The following is a 23,899-nucleotide window of genomic DNA, read 5'->3' on the forward strand; positions in this document are numbered from 1 at the left end:
TATTATTATTCTTATAATCTTTCAAAAATTAATCATTACTTTAAAGTTATGGAAATCCTTTTTCTTCCAGTGCTCTTAAAGAATCAGGATACGAAAGCGATTCTACTCTGGTGTTTCGTCGCAAGGAAGATATCAGCCCGCTGAGTCAAGTTGAACAAAGACTGGCCTATAAAACTGTTCAAAGCGGTGGTGACGTACCCCTTCATGGCTTTCGTAAACCCGCTCCAGAACGACCAAAAGGTAAGTTCTCAAACTCATCAATCTAATTCTATTTGTCTTTTTAAGCCTATTTCTATGTTTTTAAGGCATTTGCAATTATTATTATATTCTCTGTGAATATTTTTCTTATTTTTTTTTTTGGTGTTTGATATGGTTTGATATCATTTAAGCAGGCATGTTAGCATATAATTGATCGATTGTCACTTTGAGTTTTTTTCTATCTCGTATTTAATTACTAACAATAGTTGTGTTTTTGCTAAGACTCTGCATGGTCGTTGTCGTGTCATTAACTTTCGTTTTATTCTCAGAGCTTCGAATGAAATTATACTTTCACGCCTTCAAGCATGACGATTTTAATCTTTACATATCACCTGAGTCCTTATTCTTCAACGACTACGAGACTCTAAACTATCATTTGGTATCGTAAATTTCTTCAAAAATCTTCGTTAAAGGTCGTTTAAGAAATACTTTTTACTGTTAATAGAGTTAATAAATTTTCTTCGTTGTTCATAACGTTTACACGTGTAATAATGAAGTAACAACTTATGGGAGCGCAAGGAGATACTGTTGCTCAAAAGTATTTGGATACTTGCTGATATTTGACAAGTTATATTTTGATAATAAAACTACTGTCAAACAAATTGTTATGATTTTGTTCTTTACAATCATCACACCTACGTATAATAGTATTATAAATCAAACAAATTGAGTTTTGAAAGTCAGTGATCTATATAGAACAAAGCGTGACGTGTAACAATTCCTAGGAAAGTGAATCTGTATGAAAAACATAAAAAAGGCGAATACAATTTTTTCATGCATTTTGTTCGACGATTTGTTTATGAAAATATCAAGCACAAATATGCGAACTTGCTTAATTCTTGACTAGATATATACGAGTGAACAGACAACAATCACCAGGTTATTATAATTATTATAATTAAGTTCAACATGTGAAATGAAACGTCAAGAATTAGCATCGTATGTACATGCATTTTTCACGAATATCTAAATTCAATTTTCTCTTCTTTCAACATCTTGTTCTGCATTTTCGGTTTATTTGTTCAAGTAGAATAATTTTCTTCCAACTGTACGTTTCCATTCAGCCAGGAATGAAACTAACTCATGCATAGTTGATCTTTCGAGATGAAAACATTTTTATTCCACATTTTAGATTTATTTTTTCACTATGATTATACTATGATTACTGGAATACCTTGCGTATCTGACGTTTGTAACTCTTAAATATTATAGAACTATGTTATTACTTCTTTGATATTAACACATTGAGTAATATTTAAATAGAAGTTGTATATAATAGTAAACATATACACTAAATGGTAAAATATTTTATTGCTATGTTCTTTAATGGATAATTTAGTATTATAGCCTGGTGATTCCATAAAAAGGTAGTGATTGTTGCTTCTAATTTTTAATTCGTCAACAATTTGTATATTTCCGTAAAACTCACATATTGTTACTACAAGTCGACCAAAGTGTCCTGATACTTGCAGCAGCTCTTGGAAGTATTTGCAGAAAATTTTTATGAATTTATTATGTGCATTATTTCAAAATTTCATTGCCACTTTAGCGAGACATGGCTATCGTTATATTGATGAAATTTGAAACCAATACGAACGCATATACATGTGTGTAAAGAAGTTACAGGACATTTACTGTAAACACATATTTATCAAGAAATTAGTATACACGTGAATAGCTATCTTAAATATGTGATACGTTAAACATGGTCTTACTGAATATCGAGGCTTATTAATATAATGTTAATTGACTGCTGAAATACTTTTGTGGGTTTGTGTGCAATGTATACTGAAACAAAATATCCCGTAACTTCAAAAATCATTTGTCATGACTTTGACAGGTGATTCTGCAGCTTCGGATCGGTGGAAATCTGTTAACAAAGAAAGTATTTCAAGGTCAAACTTTTTCATTTCATTATAGTGCTCGTCACGAGGAATAAAAGTTTCAAGGCAACTACGGATTGGAACTCAACCGTACTCTTGCAAAAAGTTTAATCAATATTAATCTTTACATGTAAATAATTTACATGTGGCACACAGGTAAATTTTACATAGTGTATTATTGATAAAGCTGCTAGGAATTATCCTTTAACACGTCAAATATATTGATAATTAATAAGGAATAATACAGACCAGACCGTTATACAGGGTGGTTGGTAATTGGTGGTACAAGCGAAAAGAGGGCGATTCTAGGCGAAAAAAGAAGTCGAAAATATAGAATAAAAATTTTTCGTTTGAGGCTTTGTTTTCGAGAAAATCGACTTTGAATTTTCGCTCGGTACGCGTGCACTTTATCACGTCTCGTTATAACGGATCTCACTGTAGATCGTTGTCTCGATTGACGTTATGTTGATAAACACTTCCAATGTGTTAGAAAGCGTTCATAGAAATTTAATTAGAAGAGCAGAAGTATGTGTTCGGCAGAATGGGCAACATTTTCAGCAATTTTTGTAATAATAAACTTTATGATTATTCATATTATTTCATTATGTATTCCTAATTTTCCGTTACGGCAAAAACAAACTTAAACTGCGATAATATCCATCGAGATAACCATCTACAGTGAGATCCGTTATAACGAGACGTGATAAAGTGCACGCGTACCGAGCGAAAATTCAAAGTCGATTTTCTCGAAAACAAAGCTTCAAACGAAAAATTTTTACTCTATATTTTCGACTTCTTTTTTCGCGTAGAATCACCCCCTTTCCGCTTGTACCACCAGTTACCAACCACCCTATGTATTTAAATACGTATATGTTATGTAAGTTGTATCTAACTGCGAGATTTAAATATATTCGAAATAAAATCACTTTTATATTGTATATAATTAATAAAACTTCTAAATGTTTAATTAATAAAACGTCTTTCCCTAAGGGAACGTTTGAGCTGTCACCATTTTTCCTTTGAGACTTTTGTTTCTGATTGCAAGTACTACGCGATGAAATTAAAAAATTTGATTTTGATATTTAAGGTCTATTTTGTGGCTACTTGTTCTTAACAGATTTCCACTGATTAGATGCTGTAAAATCATCTGCTAAAGCCATAACATAGAATTCTTTTATCCCGTGTACGTTTCCATATTTGTTGCAGGCTGATGACATTTGGAAATATTTTCTATAGTATATTTATAAAAGATTTCTACAAGCATTCAAATACTTTCATAAGCCACTATATGAGCGTGTAAATTTTATTTTGCTCGTAAAAGTAGTTGAGTCACATACGAGGATATTTGTAGGCCGCTTATCATTCGCCTATTAAATTATTTTAATGTAAGCGCTGCATAACTGCATTTCAATGTAACCAGCTGATGCAATTTCAATCTAATAGGAGCTCGCGATTATTTGATTTTCACCTGCTGATTTTCGAATAATACGTCAAGTGAAAAAGTACGGAGCATGATTCATAACTATAATTTCAGCTGTGCCAACCAAAAGTTTTCAGCTTAAACGCATACTTTTCTCACGATATTCTTCTTATAAGTAGTTCTTTAGGTTATTCACCGCACCGCCTCTTCTCGGTATCTATCGATATTGGTTTGCGATTTAATTTTCTCCGCAATACGATGCACGAGCAGTACCATCACCTGAGAAGACTTTTCTGATGTTCACACTGCGCCGGATTAATATCTAATAAAACAAACTAAAAGAAAAAAAAATATGAAACTAAATAGAACAAACGCAACATCACCAGCTTTAAAGAGACTCTTTTCTTCAAAATTTTTGGTGAGAGGGTTCCACGAGCGGCACACAATTTGCGAAACGAACACGCGACCAAAGCAAACAATCAACACTTTGTCCACAGACGACACGGGCATCGAGTATTTTCTGATCTCGCCCACTTTGACACGGATCCGTGTTCACCGAAAAAGTGTCTCTGCTACCACACCTGCTTCATCGTCGACCACTTTCTCGCGACACGAAACATTATCCTCCAGTGAGAGTGGAATGAGCAAGAAAATGGACGTTCGATCAACTATCGCAAAATCAAAGTGTCTCAGAGACGACAGTTTCACCAATCCACAACTAGGTAGTAGAACACTCTCAAACGCGGTCACAGCACCTCCTTCTCCGCCTCGAAGACAATCTTCTAGAAACAGCAAAACATTGAAACTGTATGCATCGACTGCATCGAAACTGAAGCATCAAACCATGGATAACACGCAATCTTTTAAGTCGAGACACAAGCAATGTTTTGCAGAAGACGGGTCCAAGGTTAAGTCATTGAAAGAACGGTTTTGCAGCGATCTGGACAGGTTCAAGCAGAGTCGAAAGAGTCTTTCAACTTCCACTTTATTTCGAACGTCCTCTAACAGCTCGATCTCTCCTCGGTCTAAAGTTTCTACCTCGGTGTCCATTCCACTGAACAAAAAGAACTCGGACTCGTGGTTGTCGCAAAGTTTACTCGACACAGCTGCGGTGGAAAGTTTCACGGCTGACAAAAGTCGAACTCGCGTTTGCGCGGATACTTCTTCATGGAAAACTGGTTGCGGATATTCGGCGAAACCTGACTTGACACGTGGGCTTGAACATAAACCATCCTCTTCTTCGAAGATGACCTCGAAATATCTAGTTCCTTCGCCAACAAAGTCAAAGAAGTTGCGTTCCATGAATGAAATCGGTAATTCTATATCTTACCTTAAGAAAACTAACGTTAGAGGGAGGTTAACAAGAAAAGAGCAGGAAGAATCTTCTAAAAGACTCGCCAGGTCACCGGTCGATTTATCTTCTATAGAAGATAGGAAGCATTTGCAGAAATATAGAGACAAAGGTAGCAAAGATGTCCGCACGACAGTGCTGCCATCAGGAGCTGTTGTCAAAAGCTCCACGACGATGTATTCTGCAGCTTTAAATAATGCAAAGCAGAGAAGTCCGCAAGACAAATCTTTGAAGGTAATAGTTACTGTGTCTCCTAAAGGACAGGAAATGTTAAGAAACCCGGCAGACTCAACTTCAACAGCAAGATCAACGTTTGCTTTAAAGTCTTCTTCAGCCACATCTTCTCCATCAGTTGTTAGATCTGTACTAGCAGACACCAGGAAACCGAGGACAATAGTCAGACAGCATGATAAAATAGGTCCCAGCAGGAAGTTCACATCCTCTTCTGATGCAATCAGCGAATCATATACAAAGAAGAGACTAAGACCTCATACCATCGTCAAGTTCCCTACACAAAAGCCAGAGACCATAAAAATGAATCCTGACTCGACTAAGAAGAAACTTGAAGCAAAGAAGTCGAAGAAGGACAAGAACGAGGTTACTGCGAGAACGAGAAAGGTAACAACTGGACAAAAGTCAGATTCCAAAAATGAGAGTATTAATAAGACTAATGTTGAAAACGAGGAGCCTAATATTAAACAGAATCCGTCATCAACGCTGAGTAAACAATCACCCGTGTTAGCTGTAGAAAAGATTAAGAGACATCACGAAGTAGCATGTTCTGATGCATTTTTCCAGAATCTCTTCTTAAAATCAGTTTCTTCGGCTGTTTCAAGTGAGAATGTCTCTTTTAAGAGATACAGCGTTAGCGAACGAGCGAGGATATACCAAGAAAACATCAGAGAGGGTAGCAAATCAGAACCTTCGCTAAAAGCATTGAGCATTTACTTAGCTCACAAGCGTCCAGTGTCAGATTCAAAATTCAAAAACTGGGAACGTGAGAGTATCTCTTCTAGGAGCTCAAGCCCATACGGTGTCAGCTGGCCTGGACGATCTGTATTTCATAAAGTGAGCAAGTTCGACAGTCTTCTAGGTATCGAAGACTTTGGATCATCGACTATTTTACGTAATCGAAGCCCAGACTCGGCGAAGGAGCGTTTGAAGGAAAGAAGTTCGAGTGAGCCGCCTCTGAAGACTCTGCCAGAACGTTCAGGCTCGAAACACTCATCTTCGCGAACTTCTTCGCCATCTCCAATTAGATCACCAGCCTGTAGACGGATTCGTACATTGAAGCAAGAAAAATCAGAAATTCCTAATACGATTATCGCAACAAAGATCACAACCAAAAGTGCTGGGGGAACTGAAGAGCTGCAAGAAATCCGATCTAAGTTTGGCTCTAATTTATCATTGAGTAGAAGCACGAATTCTCTGTACACGTCACCAATTGGTCATGAAGAGTATCATCAGTATGTACTGGAAAGGTTACACGACAGAAGGAGATCGAAAAGGTACAAGGAACTGCACGATTTCTATTCGAGCCTCGAAAGATTGGGCGAATTGGAGAGGACCTTTTCCACCAACGACTTACGACCAAGGATGAAAAACGAAGAAATTATAGATTATGATAGATGGAAGAAAGTAAGATCGCAGGAGAGAGCTGAAGTCGAGTTCAGTGCTCTGTATGGAAAGCTGAAGGCTGTTCAGAGGAACAAAGACTTGTTGTTCAGCACCAAAGATATCAGTAAGTTTAAATGGCACGGTGACTGCAGCTTAAGGTGCAAAGAACGATCCGTTGAAAATATTATTCAACATTTCAACAAGCTCCAGTCTGAAGAGAGTGACCTAGAATGTTCTAGAAGAAAAGAAATCTCGTCGAGAAAAGATACGTATAAACCGCTTTGGCGAGGCACTTCTGTACTAAACGTGGCGAGCACAATGCAGAAGAAAGCGAGTAGCTCTCATAACGAGAAATCCTTGGATCATGCAGATCATCCATTCTTACAAAGAAACCTTGGTGGGAGTAAAAAATTTTGGAGCAGTTTGTCCATCGAACAAGTAGCTACTTTGAAGAAACAGCTAAACGAAATTTACGGTAGCGATAATTTGCAAAGGTTGGCACCTTCGACATCTTCAAAAATGAATCCTGAAATCACAGAACAGCGACAAGAGAAAATAGGAGAAACTGATAAACAGGATTCTTTGTCGAAGTATGAAATTGTCGTTCCACCTCAAGTCGAATCGCCCGATGTTCGAGATGATGGCAAAGGTCTTCATGTACGATGTCACTCTATGATCGCATCGGATATATCTCCAAGGGATCAGAAATCGTCCACGGATCGTCCAGACTTGAAATTGAAGAGAAGTGATTCTATTAGTCAAGGGAAAAGTACAGAAAAATTTGAATCTGATAAAACTGTATTCGCAATCCCTCCATCTATGAGTGAGTTAGAGAAAAAGAGGCTGTCTGTGACACTTGGAAAAGAAGTGTTGTCAGTTCTGTCACTTCCATTCGCTCCCCGTGAAACTCGAGGCAGCATAGCAGCTGCATTAGCGGCCAAGAAGATGCCAAAAGCGACTCGTCCTGCGGCTACACCTAGCGTAACCAGCACATCACCTAGAAGCTGCTATTCTCTGGAGCCGTCGAGTGTTGAAGATTCATCGAGAACAGACGTGGGGATCAAAGAAAGCGACTTCCTATTGGTCCTAACCCCAGACAGCAAGAGTCCATCTGATAGACAGCGAGTAGAAAACGTTTTGGAAGAATGGTCCAGAAAACCTCCTCTTCTAACGATTGCTATACCTCATACGACTACTCAAGCCAAAATTTCAGGCCAAAATTCTGGCAGTGAAAGAGACAGTATGACTGAAAGCTCTGAAACATCTGTAAGAACGGTTATTCAACGAAATATAGAGTGTCAAGATGTTCCAAAGAAGATCGAATTCTTCGAGAACGTTGATAAAACAGAAACTGATCAAGATCGTAGAAAAGCGGAGCAAACGAGATCAAAATCAAAATTGAGATCAGGGAGATTGTCTTCTTCTCAAAGTTTTGCAGATTTGAAAGAATTATTCGGTGAGACGGAGTCGGCAAAATATAGCGCCTTGTCTTCGTCAAGGTGCAGAACACGTTCTATTTCCCCAAAAGCATTTGTTACTAAAGAAAAAGAAGGCAGCCCTGATAGGGAAGTGGACACGCGACCCTCGTTCCGCTCCTGTTCATGCGACCGTGAACATGATAGGCCTCAGAGCATTAGTCCGTGTCGTGCAACCATGCGATCGAATTCATCCTGCAGTCTCGAGAGCATCTGGTTGCGTAGTTGCTCGCCAGACCCGGGAAAATATTGGCGCGCCTATTTAAAGCTAGTAAAAAATGGTACGGTGAGACGTTTGAAGGCCAGATTTGAGAGTGCCGAAGATCTTCGTGGAAATACAGTGAGGACGGTTCCAGTACCAAAAAGATTTCAGAGCGATCCTGAACTGGCCAGATGTCTTCTGAGGAAGGTGGACGAAGGTAAAGTGAAGCCTCATGAGTTTGCGGACGTAGCCTGGTTGCGTCGAAGGTACGAGCCTCGCAGAGGAAGAGCTCGCCGCAGAGGCGAGTCTCCGCCGATTCCACGTGTTCCTTTGAGACGAGAGGACCTGTCTATGCCTCACATCGATGTCATCAGTAAGACAGCTGAATTGAAGGATTCAGCTGCAACTTCCACTGTGACTAATGCTAGGAAGGCAGAGACTGACGAGCTGCAGGCGAGAAAGTCTGTTGGACGTATGAGAAAAAAGTTCGAAGAGTTTGCCACTCAAAAAACTTCGATCCTGGGCGAGATGTTCACCTCGTCGCCGAATATGCACGAGCTGAGAGATATCGCCCCTTATCTAGCTGGTCAATGGATAGCACATAGGTATCCCAGTCGACGAGATAACATGCGCTCGTTGTCCTCGCCACCCAACCTCGCTGCCAGATATGTTCCCTCGAAAAGTAGGACGAATTCCGCTTCCACAAAGACACAGATCAATGATAGAGGTAAAGTGGTGAACCAAGTACGCACCTTATCAAAAGGTCCATCGTCAATTTTGAAACAATCAGATGGTTTTACCAGTCAACCGTTTGATCCTGCTAAACACAGGCCAAGGTTTAGGTATCAACCGCCTCCTCCGCCTCTATCGCCGACCGTTCCACAAAAAGCCACTTCTTGGTGGTCACCAATTCCCATCTACACTGCTCGACCAACTGTCACTTTCGAAGGTCTGAATATTCATAACTGCTAAAATTACTCCCAGTTTCGTATTTATATATTTGGGCCTATAATCGTGTGTTTTAGGCTTAATCGAAAATATTTCTCTTGTTAGCTAAATTATCTTTCATGCGAAATTCCCCATTTTATTTATTTTATGATAGAAATGGTAAAACAATTATTTCCTTTGGGAGGAAGCAACATATTTGTTGGATTTTAAAGTGCTTTCTTTTTTATCATCATTCAAGTTCTTAGAACTTTTTTTAATACGCTTTAGTTGCAAATATAAATAATTGAATGTATAATATAAAGTTTGGAATAATTTAAATGAACAAATATTCAGAAATTTTTCTTTTATTGTAATAAACATTTCAAAAAGAATAATTTATTTTGTCGTTTACCAAATAATCAATTAGGAGAAGTAATTGATACTTAGATAGTAATATTTTCTCGCTAAATACTTTTTATTCCTAATTTTCAATTTTCAATTATTAATTTTAATAATTTCTATCCAATTTTTTAAATTACTACGAATAATTTTAAGAAAGATGTAATTTGTATCGTTCAAAATATTGTTTAGATAATTTAAAATTTCATAACATAACTTCCACAGGTTTGTAGTTAAAAATGCAAATCTAGTACATCACATAGAAACATGATAAAAAAATATCAAATTCCCAAAACGTCTTCCTCTCGTTCGCAGATTGTAATAATTTAAGGAAAAAATACGCGTAGAATCTAAAAGAATTAAATTAATTAATCTAAAGGAATATATTAATAACGAAAAAAAATTACAAATTAAAGAATTAACCAACGCCAGATGTGCGGATCGACCCGAATATCGGGTCTTGAATTTAGGGATGGGCCAGCCAAGAGAAGTTCAGGTGGGATCTCAATATATCTCAGTATACTCGAAAGTTTAGAATCCCGAGGTTCGACTCGGGAACGAGCAGGAAGGGGCAATGTAACTTTGCATCGACTCGGCGGAAGTTGGACGGAATCGGTTGTTGAGCCTGATAGATTCAGCTATGTACGTATTAAAAGGAGATGGAATAAACAGTATATCTATATGAATAAATATTGTATTTAAAATTTTGAAGAATTATTGTCACTTTAAAAATACTTTAATAACTTTACATAAAGAATAAAGCATAAAGCTAGAGTAGAAAAATATTTAATAAAAAATTTAATACAAATTTTATTACAAAAGTAAGCTAAAAAAAACAAAAAGAAAAACTAAAACTGTCCGCTAGAAACTCCATGCAAAAAGTCAAACGTTTTATAGCCTTAGCATGCAGAATATTTCTTCCCATCTCTTCTTACCGGGTTCACGAATCGATCGTGTCCGATTTTGGCCGAGCCAATTCGCAGCTATGGTGTTCATTCATGTTTATATCCGAGTCGAGTTTTCGAGTCCCGAAACATTCGAGAACCTAAACGGTACGGGTACACTCTGCAGATACCGATATCCCGCTCGAACTTTTCTCGATCGGTCTTGATCCTGTAATAGACGCGTACCTCGACGCAAGTGTCCAATGCTGAATATTAATAGAACTATTTTGAAAATATGATCTGAATGTTGAAATTTGTTTCCTGTTAAATACTTCGTTGGAGACGTGATTTGTTCTGGGATACCAATATCGATTAATGCCGAGCAAGAGTGCAATCCATTAACCCAAGTCAGCATTCAATGTTCACAGTGAACTCACAATGCTGAGTGATAATTGTTTCATGGTAATCGTAGTGCAGCTAATTATTACTTTCCTTTTTTTCGGCTCATCCATAGAATACTCGAACGCACCTCCACCGCCGTCAAATTCTCAGCACTACAGAGACGCCTGCCAAGGTAATGCTACATGCTAATCATTTTCTTCTTTTTTTATCTATATCCATTTTTTTTTTTTCATTTGCGATCCGTTAGATTCACATTTCATCTACACTACCGCGCATAAATATTTGGATACCTGGTGCAAATAAGAAAATCGATATTTCTGCTATATTTTCAAAATTATCACCGATGAACGTTTCTTTAACGTTAACTGCTTATCTCTTGTCATAACTGTGAGATCAAATGTTCTATCTTCAAACTGAAAGAAAGAATATAACTGCATCGCTGAAATTACACATTTACCTCTATTAAGCAGCTCACTCTGCACAACACCTCTATGAACTTTTGAAACACTTTAATCAGTTTAAAATTTCAAAACCGAACAAACACATATGAAGTATGTCAACTGAGGTGTCTCTGGACGCTCAATTTTTATTCACCGTCAATTATTTATTAATACCAACCAATATCATTAATATCAAATTTTTGCGAATATCTGCAAGCGACTTACGAATGTATGCAAATACTTGTAGAAACTTTTATAAATGTATTATACATCTGATGAGGAACATTTTGATGTTTCATTAGCGCTGTAAGGCATGACTGTCATTGTTGCATGGATAAATTGAAACAAGTCCGAAAATATACATGGAAGTTATAAAATATTTTGTTCAAGTATACATTTCGCAAAGATCATAAAACCATGAGCAGTTGGTGTAACATAATTTACACAAATAAAAGGATCATAAAACTATCTAAACGGTCAATTATTTATCAAGTTTTTTACATTTTTACATTTTTAACAGCTATTATACATACTTTGTCACTTCTATATATATAGTATCAGATTGATTTCAAATTTGATCAATATAATCATGATAGTCGTGTCTCATTACAATACTAATGAAATTTCAAAATATTTTATATAAGACGCAGAATGTATAATATGTCCGATTTACCTTGAAATGCTCGAATAACCCAAACAATATGAATGGTACGAAAAAATGTCTTGAAAAAGCATTTCTCTTGTCTATTGATCTTTTGACGACTTTAAAACGTCCTATGGAGATCATTAAAATTTTTTAAAATTATTCGTTATCGAGATATGTGTAATATGGCAGTTTTCGCGCCATTCATATTTTTCGATATATTTGAGCGTTTCGAGATAAAATGGACGTGGCAGTACACATATGTAAAAGTTTTCCATGGCAAGTTTTCAAATACTTTCGTGAGAGCCACTATATTAACTATGTACAGCAGTTTGAGGTGAGATTAGAGTCCAAAATTAGATTAAAATTTCATTTGAAATATATTTTATATATTTACAATAATTTAGAAGTGTACAAATTATTCCAAATATATATGCTCCGTAGTGTACCTGTCATCTTTCTTTTTCTCACGTGATTATTCGCGTAAAGAATGTTTATCTTTTGAACAATGATTTTACAGGACATTTTACGAAAGCAAATTTTTAAATAATCAATCGCTTCTCCTTTTTTTTATTCACGCGAAGCTGCTCGAATTATTTTCGTGGCATACCGCTGTTCGAACGAAACAGGGCATGAAATTTGCTCATTGTGCATGACATGAAACGCAATCGTTTACATTAGGGGAAGTATGCGATTGTTTCGCAACGAATCGAGTACGGATTCGATTACGGAAAACGTGAAGCGTTGTGTAGCATAAAAACATTAGTAAATGGTAAATTATACATGCATGGTTGTTGACAATTTAATAATATACAGTAATGTGCGAAAGTCGTAGGTCATCTACGATAGTGACATTTTATAATGTTTTATGTAAATACGTATATACATAATTTATTATGTTTTTAAGAAATATTTTCAATTGGTGTTATGTAGAAACAAGTCTTCCAAAGTCTTTTACGGCGCTGTATGTTTGTAGTTTCTCGTGGTTCATAAACTTTTTAGAAATATTTCGATGAGCATATTTGTGAATAAAATATTATAGAACATATATGAAACGATTTAGAATCAGCAATGAGAAGACAGGAAATCAGATATGGAAATAAATTGGTTAAAATACTAAAAACAAAATGGTAAGTGATATGAAATGAGCTTATTGAGAAATTGTTTGAGAGAATATTTAGAATAGCATTTGTTATCTCATAATTAATTATTTTGGATTATACAATACCTTTTTCGCAAATTACAAATTATTGTTGAAGTAAACACTTTTTAAGAATTAACAAAAGATTTAAAACATTGTAAATGAGGTATAACGATAAGAAAGTTAGAATACAAAGATTTGGCTCTAGCATTTCCATTAACATTATATATATTATTGTTGAGAATTTTGGATCTTAATTGCCGAAATAATAGTATAGGAACACTACATTTACACTTGGAATTTATATTAGAATAGGTATATATTCGCTTGATAAACGATTTTAAAGATATTCATCGATACACACTTGCACGCGTCTCACTTTCTTCCATACCAGTGCCATGTAAAATAACAAAAAATAAAACAAGAAATTTAAGATGAAAAATTAAAAAAAAAAAGAAACTTTATTTTTTTCTAACACTTGATTTACAATTTACTTCCGAACTCTAGGCGTGACTTTTCAAGACTGACTCTCACCACTCGACTTCCGATCGGATTCGTTTATTTTTCTTTTGTCACCCCTCAATATCCCCACTATCCTCGAGTTTGTTGGGCGTCCGCGACTGTTGCCATGCACGTCTTCTTCTCGAACATTCGGCGGCACCACCGTTGGGATATTGATGGTTCATTAGGCATTTCGTTTCGGCGATATATATTGTTGCCGAGTGCCACCACATCTTTATCTCCAGTTTTGAACTGAGCCGGTCGTGACACCAGACTGTTAACTGAACAATTTACCTTCCTTTGTTTTCGAGACGCCGCGACACACATATTCACATACATGTATCACTACTACGCGGTCAATCTAGCCTAACACATAAAATTATACATATCTCAATAATTATATATGTAGTATCAAAAAAGAGGGGGGTGTACGCTTTGTTACGCTGCTAGGCTTTAGTATGGGTCGTGTTTCTGGCCGTCGCTCGCGGTCCTATAATGTCGCAGGCGGATCACCTTATCTGCCCGACGAGGGATATACAATGTATCGACGAGCGCATAATTGTCGCCAAGCAGCGATTTCCAGAAACGTCGATTTCGGTCCGTTGTTTCAATCACAAAGAAGGCGTCATACGTGATGATAGGCGCGAACGGTGGCGTGATCCGAGCGTAGTGGGGGTCGTCTCCCCGAGAAGATCAAGAAATGATGTAAGGTCGAGTCAGTCCTTTTTGAAGATTCTAAGAGCACACGTCGAGAGGTCGGGTGTATAAAGCTGCTAAGCCGAACGAACACGTTGACATTGTTTATCAGTGAATAATCTGTCACGCTTTATCATTATATTCATCGTTATTAAATACACAACTATATCAACCTGTTAACAAATAAAACATCCTTACTTGTCCTTGCTCTAGACCTATTTAAGATACTACATATATAATACATGAAAAAAATTCAAGTTATACATAAATACATATCCAGACCCCAGAATCAAAGTGTACCGAGTTACAATTTTCTAATTTTAGGGGAGAACAAATCGAAGTTATGTAACCTTTGTAACAAAATATGGATTTAATATCATCTTTACACTATTATATTTAAAACTAGACGACATAAAACGGAAAAATTTTTATCACCGTAAAGAGTGAAAAATTTGGTGTAGGAAACGCAACAAATTTTATTTAAAAAAAAAGCTGGGCTTAATATAACGTTGTTTTGGGACTCAGATATTAGTCTATTGTCGATATGACATTGGTAGCAAGGAAACTTATCTGAAGAAGTGTGTGTGTATGTGTGTGTGAAGATATACTTTTACTTGGATTTACAAAATTACAGAAATTGATCGTAACGAAAAGACACTTCGTTGCGTTTCATCAGTTTTGAATTAGAAATTTTTTCAATTAATAATGAACTACATGTATCATCTTGTGAAACTTGTGCAACTTTGTAATTATTAAAATTTTGAACGTGTCTAAAATGCGCTAAAATTCAATAGAATTTTTATGCTCTATGTTACGTCCTATTTAGTTACCGACGAGAAGGTAGCGTTGACTGACGTTTAATGCAACTGGCAGTAAGCTCCACTTTCGGCTAACCTGCTATGTGCGGGAATACTGACACGGGAGAGGATTAAAGTTGTTCGAAAAGTAAATTAACAATATGTAATGATTTATTCAAATCTTACTCGATTTCGATATTGACAATTTACTGACAGATTGACGGATATAAAATTCTTCGGTTGATAAATTGATGATTTTTTGGTTTTATTATTATTTAATTAATATATTATTAATATTTAAATTAACTAATTAATTAATTATTAATATTTAAATGATGATTCTTCGGTTGACAAAATGTTAACTAACTCTTCGATAGACAAAGTGATAACTAACTCGTGGTAATTATCACTGGTAACTCGACTGGTAACTGGTGGCTCAGTGGTAACTCGAATGGTAATTATTCGGTTGACGAACGGTAATTAATTAATAATATTCGATAGACAATCGATAATAATTATTATTACTCGATAAACGAACGGTAATATTATTATTCGATAGACGAACGGTAATTATTGTTACTGACTTCTTTGAGTAGCTTCATTTATTTATATCTATCGGAGATGAAAAAGCGTCGGGGTGTTTCTTTTGAAAATGTTTGGGAAGATCCGCAACGTTTGTTCAACTGCCGATTTTGTTTACAATTTAAATTGCCTTAATATCGTTATAAAAACATAACTAGGTATATATAAGAACATGGTTAGATAAGTTTTCGCAAAATATTGCTTTTAGTGGCTTTAACTGTCATTCACTTCAAATACTGTAAACACGGTTTCAAATAAACGTTTTAAATTACCTTGATTTGAAGGAAATTACCAATTTTACTTTCACGCTACGAATCACGCGGGGCGATATAAGATTGAAAATTTTTAAATATATCTATGTCGGTTTAAAATAAAGATAGGACTTTTCAAACGCGTGTAAATAATATTATTAAAATTTTGAAGGATGCTATATATACAAGATAAAAAACATTTCAATTCAGATAATGTAATCAAATGTTAAATACTAAATGTTAATACAGTATTACATGTTAATATTCTAGTACTCTCATAACAAATTACAGGGGTCAGACAAAATAATGAGAACGTCACTCTTATATGTCATAATACATATCACACACGTGTGACATATAAGAGGTCTTTCCATTATTTTGTCCAATCTCTGTACGTATATGTATTTTGTTTGTTGTTCTGATAAAATGTTTCTAAAATATAAAGATGATTTTTCAACATATATTCTCCAATTAATCAACACGAGTGTTGTTATAACTTATTAAGGTATTAAATTAAATTAAAATATGAAAAAGAAGAACAAATTTTCATGGTTAATATCACTTTCTTTTATTTTTACTTTTATTTTTGTATTTGTAGCATTAAAGTCTTTTACAATGTAATGTAAAATTTTATATATAACACGTTACACTATAAAACGTAAAAGTCACAATAATTATTAATATTTAAATTATTTTAATACAAACATAATTCAAGAATTACGAGGTATGAAATAGCATTTTGAAATTCTTCAATAAAATAATTATTCATACTAATGAATAACTATACATACATACAAAATTACTTCAAAGGTTATTCAATAAAACTAGATATTTATTTATTAGATACTTTAAATGAGATATAGTTTATATAGCATATATGGTATGCTCGCACAGAGTTTGGATAATATATGTATTATCATGATACATAATTTCGCACTTATAGTAGGAACTTATATAGTTAACATAAAAAACTTTGCAATGCATTATTACTTATTTAAATTCAATTAGATTCTTACAGAACGTTACAACACAAATTATAAATAAATCTCAGACCTTCGATATCAGAATCACGTAATAAAGAATTAATAGAAAGTGGAAGGACAGACCTTGCGTCTAAGAAGCATTCTTAGTAATAGTCTATGTTTATATTTTGTTATTTTGTCTGGTTATTGCCAGATGATATGATTCAGAACTTAAGATTCTGCATCATAATGGCGCGTCTAAATTATAGTGACTAGAGTGACATTTGTTGACAAATTAACAAAATCTCCATGAACCTAATAAACTTCTGATTATTATTGCTACAAACGTAGCATATTTATTTTTAATCTCAATAAGTTGGATATTGATGCTACGACAAATAGTTGTTTTCTGTATTGATTTAATTACACTTAAGGAGTCAGTGACGTTAAGAAAATTCGTCCTATCACATAATTTGGTAATATCTGAAGCTCGATGAATGGTACTACACTCTGTTGTAAAAATTGATACTTTTACATCTAAGCAAATGAGACATTCAACTGTGAACGACAATTTTTGTTCTCTATTTTACTACCGTTTATATAAATTGCAACAATATTCGAAAAATTAAAATTAATGAAACATGTTAGTAGAGGATTAAGAAATTAACATTGCAAAGTAGAATATTAATTAAATGATATTGTAGTCGAAAGTAAAAATGTGATGTTTTTCGTTAAACACTGAATCGTGTCGTGGCTCTACTATATTGAGAAAGTTTTCGTTTCAAGGACTTTCTCGCGCTTTGGCTTTCTAGTAAACCGACGAGATCTATTACATTCTTCTTAAACAAAATTTTGTTTGAAAGTAGGTTTTCTAGAGAATTACGTTTGAAGAGCTATTTTTGACAAGGAAAATTAGTTTTATCATGAAAAGAGACGAGATTCGCGACACTTAACAAGATATTAGTAGGCGTGTTTATGCTACATTCTATTATCAATCCTATTGCAGAAAATTAAACATGATACGACTTTAGCATTATTTGTTTGCAGTATACAACGCGATTATATTCCATAATAGGCCTTATAACGTCCTTAAGAGCTTAAGGATTAACATCAAAGTTTTAGGTGTGGCTTCCATGAGAATACCGGAAAGAAATTTCACAATATTATTTAGAAGCTGAAGTATTTCTTCCGCATAAAATCTTCATGTTTAAAACTGATACTCTTGAACTTAACAGATTTATTTGATTTGATAATGAGAGATTTTCAATTCTAGCAATTACCAGGATTTCAGTAACCTTCAAATGATGCTGTCAAGGACAACATTCTGAACAACTTTTTCCTATACACATAAACTTTAGTTTTGACATTATATAGCAATTTATGTTTAATACTACAAATACGTATTATTTAACTATTTATTTTGTAAATTTTTGATCTGTAAACAATTTTTCAATGACGGTGGGTATATCTGTTACATTTTTGAGTAATTGAAGATTAGAAAAAAGTGCAGCATTCCATATATCAATAGATTCATTGAAAATTGTTCCACGCTGACATTAGCTGCCACCTATGGCAACCGGATATTACTCTGGGCAATCCTATAAGACAGCGATTGTGCAGAGAGCGGCGAGCGCCAAGCGACGATGGCGGTAAAACACGTGACAATAAAGCGAGAAAAAATAAACCAAAGTGATATATTTACACGAAATAAGTTAGTATTTTAACAAGTCTCCAAGTAGATAGTAACGATGAATACGAAGGATTATTTTGATATCGAATCTTTGACAACTGAGGCGCAGCGTTAGCCGATTTTATGATAAGATAAGATAAGATAAAACAATCATAAAGATTATAGAAATATATCTATGATAAAATATGGAAAAAAGCATGAAATAGCGGCATGATTTTGCCGCTCGTTTGTATGTTCATACGCCGCTCAATGTCGCGACAAATGCCAACTTGCTGCCTGACACTCCCTTCGCCCCTCTCTGATACAATCACGGTTTAATCGTTTGACTTTCCTTTTTATTTATTTAATACTAAGGGAAGTTATCTTTTTCATCAGTGAGCTAAGCTTGCGTTGGGTTATACAAAAATGTAGTGCTTGAAATGTAACTATAACCTGCATTTAATTGAAGTGTTTTCTGAGTATCTTAAAAACAATGGCGTAGAGCGGCGGCCATATGTACAGGAAAAAGTTGTTCAGGATGTTTATCTCGATAACATATTGTAAGGTCATTGAAATTGACGAGTTTACTCCTATTCCCAGTAATTACTTTAATTTCAATTTTACCAAGTAGTGGTTTATTATTTTGTGAGGCGCTAGATCGAGCCCGATACACCTGAGATTAGATTTGGCAATCTTAATCAAATTTTCGAGCAACTTTTGTTTCTTACTTTCGTCAATAGAAGTGGTGCTGTAGTAAACAGCAATGCCATCTGCAAATTCTAAAATCTGAACGTTCCTAGGAATGTTTTTCATAATTTTGATATAAAAATCATATAATAAAGGACTCAGTACTCCGCCTATGGTAGACCTTTCCATATCAGTCTTACGATAGTCCTTTAAGGACTATCAATTTTAGTCAAAATATTTCTTACAAATATTAGACGTTTAATGAATTTTATAATATTATAAAATATAACAGAGCAGCCTTTCTTGATTAATTTTTGAGTAAGCAGAGTGCAGTTAATATAGATCAGAAATAGATTGGACACCTAAAAATGCACCTTGCATATCCCCACCTTGTTTTATTGCAATTTCTAGAGAAGAAAGCAATCAAATTATCAGAACAAAATTCTACCTTTCCGAAAATCTGTTCCAGATTTAGGTAACATAATTTGATTTTCTAACTACATTGCTCTATTACATTGACACTATATATATAGTATATACTATTATGTATACGCTATATATATAACAACTCATGGAAATTGTGTGATAACAAAAAACAAAACTTATGTGAGGGGGTAACGTGGAGTAAATTTTGAAAATAAATTATTTCTTCAAATTTCTCATATGCACGATAGAGACCATAAAAAACACTACAACTTTTGATGTAACTATCTCTCTCCATATATTATATAATTTCTTAAATATGTACGATAATATGAAGAGTCAATTTTTTCGGGAGAATGTTTTCATCCCTAAGACCTTCTTTCAGCAGGAAAAAAATTGTTCCGTTATTACTACATTCGTACAAAGTTCCAAATTTCATTTAATTTTCGAGTTGTCGAACTTCCCTTGTTAGTAAACTGTTGTATAGTATCTCACCAAGTAATCGGTTAAAGTCGTTGTTTGTTCAATCAACTGTTTTATCGTTGCAATGAACACTTGTGGAGAATTTCAGCAAAATTTGTTTATATTAGTCATCTCGGGTTTCCTTGTAAGTCTTTCAAATAAGTGGTCGAGTAGTCGGAACAGATGAATGCCAATGTTGATGTTTACATTTGAGTCTATAACTTTTTCCATGAGTTATTGGTTGGCAAGGTATATATACAAATCTTATCGTTCGAAACTCCAGAAGCAAATTTAATATCATTGGAGAAATTACTTTAATCACTGCTATCATAGTATATTCCTTAATAGAGACACTATCGATTGTATCCATAACAATCACTTGTTCCTTGATAAATGGATAACACACCCCGTGACACCACTGAACATGATAAAGGTACATTTACTTTTACAGTTTTCGTTGGATTCGTTGATTCGTCTAATTGAATATTTTTGTAGTCAGCAGCATCCATGTTTTGGTGTTATTTGTTGTAGTTATGTGTTACTTGTAGTTGAGGATTTCGTCCGTTACTGTCCTAATGTAATTGATTCGTATTAGGCCAAACAACTATTTCACAAGTATTTACATATTAAACCACACAAACTGAAACGAGACGACATTCAGTTTACAAACACGTCCAACTCGCTCCGAATAGATATGTTTACTTTTATCGCCATGAATTTAAATATATGCTTTCGATTCACTTTTAAAAGATGTTCAATTTGTAGAACAGTTTCATTCTCTCTGGTTTCGATGATATTTGAATATATTGTGAAGCTCAATATGTTGAACAACTTTTTTCTATATATGTAACCGTCGGTCGACCTAAGTTTCTAAAATATTCGCAAAAGACTGCCGGTAATATTACAATGAATTGTGGCTATAGCTGTGTGTCTGTGGCAGCGCATCCAACACTGGTTGCCTTTTGTTTCAGTATCTTCTGTTTATAAACGAAGGTTAGGCGAGTTACCGACCTCGTGTCTGTTACAACTTACGACACAATTAAAGATATCAATGTATTGGGGTGTAGGTATGAGCTAGATCTTCCAATCCAGTCACCGCGGAGCGGCCAGCAACGCTTGTGTCACGTAAAAATGACAGGAAAATAATAATAAACAAATGTTGGGTTCTTGAACCAGAGTTCGAGATACCTTTATTCTATAATAAGATTACAAGTGTTTAGACGGTTACCGAAAGACTGAAGCCTCGTTCAACACCCAGTCCTTCTAGACGTTCGTTTATCTTATCTCTACGTGCCGAGTATATATTCCTTTGTTTTGGGAGTCGGTGTCGTGTGCAAGGCGGTTCAGGTTTCCTGAGTCGGTTGGAGATGTTTGTTGACGTTACACTTGCGTGAAATATTCTGTTGTTATTTTCATATTCAGAGGTAGGATCACAATATGGCACGGATAAATCTATCACACCGTTCTGAGCCGAGAAAACCTTTATTGCACGCGCTTACACGGACTAGGGAAAAAAGCAGAGGAGCATCTAAAAATATCGATCGAGTCTATCGATTGCATCTAGAACAATCTTCTAGTTACTGCTTTTTGTAACTAGCTAACTGAGAGGTCGCGTTTGTCAGTATCTCGCCTATATCAGTTTATTGTATTGACCATTTTAAAGAATTCCACGAGAAGTGATATGACTTAATTTCTTATTTCCTATTTTTTGTTAAATAAATAATTTTTTCTTTTTTCTTCTGTTATAAAGAATGTAAGATGCGACGTTTGCGAAGTAACATCGTCTGTCAATCGTTTTGAACAGTAAATTTTCTATAAACTCTATGAAGAATTCGGATGTCATTTACTGCACCTGCGACCGACCGCGCGCGGTCATAGGGGCCAGTCCTCTTAAGTAGGGCCATTATGCAAATGAGTTAAATGAATAAACATTTTTTGCAGCCTCGCATATGCACGTTGTGCACGGGGCTCATCGTTTATAAACCGAAGATAAGCGACGACCAATTCTGACGTACAACTATAGGCAGAAATACACTGTAGTGCAATTTTTTTATATATCTTGGAAATTTGTATAGCAAAAAGTTTATCAAAAGTTCAAATCAAAAATGTTCATCAAATCGAAAAGGAGGGAACAGTTCTACAAGTTCGCCTTAAAAATTGTACACCTGGCTTATTTTATTATGTTAGTCATATTTGTCTAAAGAAAGATATATTTAAGTATTTGCTGCAAATATTAAAGATTCCTCTTACAGTAAAGACAGATGAGTCTTTTCCTATTTCTTCGTACAGTGCATTAAATTTTTCAAGATATTAGTAGCTGAATACAAAGAGATTTCATTGTTAAGAAATTAATTTTTTAATTAATTAAAGGAATATAAGGAATATAAAAAAGATCAGAATTATCAAGGCAAACAAAATAGAATTTTTGTAAAATTAGAATTATGGAACTAATTATGAATACTTTACAGATCAAAATTTAGATAATTCACGAAACCAAAGTGACTAAATTTTATTTATTTTTTAAATCGTTTATAACAAAAGTTGAAGTTTATGTATGGAAATTTTATCTCGTACACCGTTTCCGTTCTTTAAAAATTTTTATCTTAGAATTGGATTCATAACAAACGCCAAACTGTTCTCGTTTGAGGAACTACATTTTGTATTATTTTTTATTTATTTGTATTACGAAAAGAAATTCATTTTTTTTAAATTGGTGGTTAAAATTATAGATTGTAAAAATTAAATATTTAGAAAACATGATACTTTTACTAAATATTTGTAGGCATATCTCATATATATATACATAATTAATTATACGGTATACAATTTAACATATTGTTGCGTGCCTGTGGCACGATTTCACAGAATACGCTTTTTACACTTAGCAAACTCGTTTATATAATATAAAAGAAGATCAAAAAATGTTCGCGCGGTTCGAAGTTCCAGAAGTGACCTCTATCCTCGAATATTAAATCGATATTGCTATGGACCGGTCGTCTTATTCCCAGTCAAGGCCAGTCGCGACGCACGTTGGCGTTGGTTCTACAATATGATTGTCAAAGGCTCGCAACAATATTGAAAAAATGGTAATTATTCACAATTTAATTATGAGTAACATAGCCTGATATCAAAATTTTACGAAATTTTGCGATTTAAACATTTTTAGAGAATGTTTGAAAATCTAAAGATTTTAAAATTGAAAAATTCCAGGGTGGCTTCAATTAATATTTGGACGCTGTTTAAAACACATCAACTTCTTCGTAATTGAACGAAACTAGGTAACTAGGACTCCAGCGATTGGTTCTGTTTGCAACGTTTTTCCAGCTTCTCGCAAAATACTTATTATTTACAGATTTCATTATTTCGTTGTACCTTTTATCGTTTCTCTACTGGATGCGATGGAATTGAACGGTTGCTTTGCAACATTCATTCTGGAGGTGTACTTCGTTCGTTTCTGTAGATAGACCGGTCGCTGCAAGTTGCTTTGACCCGTGTCTTTACACATTGGTCGTAGGAAATAGACCTTAGACGCTTCTTTGCGAAAGAAATCCTCGTAATTTTTATGTTTCTGCAAGTAGTCGTTCGTCATGCAGTTTATGGAGAATTCTGTTTGGTGTTAAATCAGATATGGAGTTAATGTCTTCAACGCTATTTAACTTCTGCTACAAAAGTTTCTTCATGGAATAAGTACGTTTGTAATACTTTGAAATCATGAAATTAGTTAGCTTCATTCTATTTAGAGTCGGTTATTTCATGTGCTAAGAAATAATTTCCTGTTTCCTCGTTAAGATCACGCTATTTACTTTCTATTTCACTGTGAAGTATGA

At 34.7% G+C, this 23,899-nt stretch overlaps 1 protein-coding gene and 1 long non-coding RNA gene across 2 annotated transcripts in view; one reads left to right on the forward strand and one right to left on the reverse strand.

Annotated features, from left to right (window-relative positions):
* Window positions 1–23,899, forward strand: part of LOC126926444 (uncharacterized) — a 343,177-nt gene that overhangs the window by 250,802 nt on the left and 68,476 nt on the right. Inside the window, exons 22-24 of the mRNA XM_050742776.1 lie at window positions 71–240; window positions 4,059–9,155; window positions 10,931–10,990. Coding sequence (XP_050598733.1) covers window positions 71–240; window positions 4,059–9,155; window positions 10,931–10,990 — 5,327 coding nt within the window. The remainder of the gene's footprint in view (window positions 1–70; window positions 241–4,058; window positions 9,156–10,930; window positions 10,991–23,899) is intronic.
* LOC126926460 (uncharacterized) overlaps window positions 1–23,899 on the reverse strand; it is a 153,879-nt gene that overhangs the window by 72,423 nt on the left and 57,557 nt on the right. The gene's annotated exons all lie outside the window — the stretch shown is intronic.

The sequence above is a fragment of the Bombus affinis genome, chromosome 18, assembly GCF_024516045.1.
Source record: "Bombus affinis isolate iyBomAffi1 chromosome 18, iyBomAffi1.2, whole genome shotgun sequence".
NCBI classification, from domain to species: Eukaryota; Metazoa; Arthropoda; class Insecta; order Hymenoptera; family Apidae; genus Bombus; species Bombus affinis.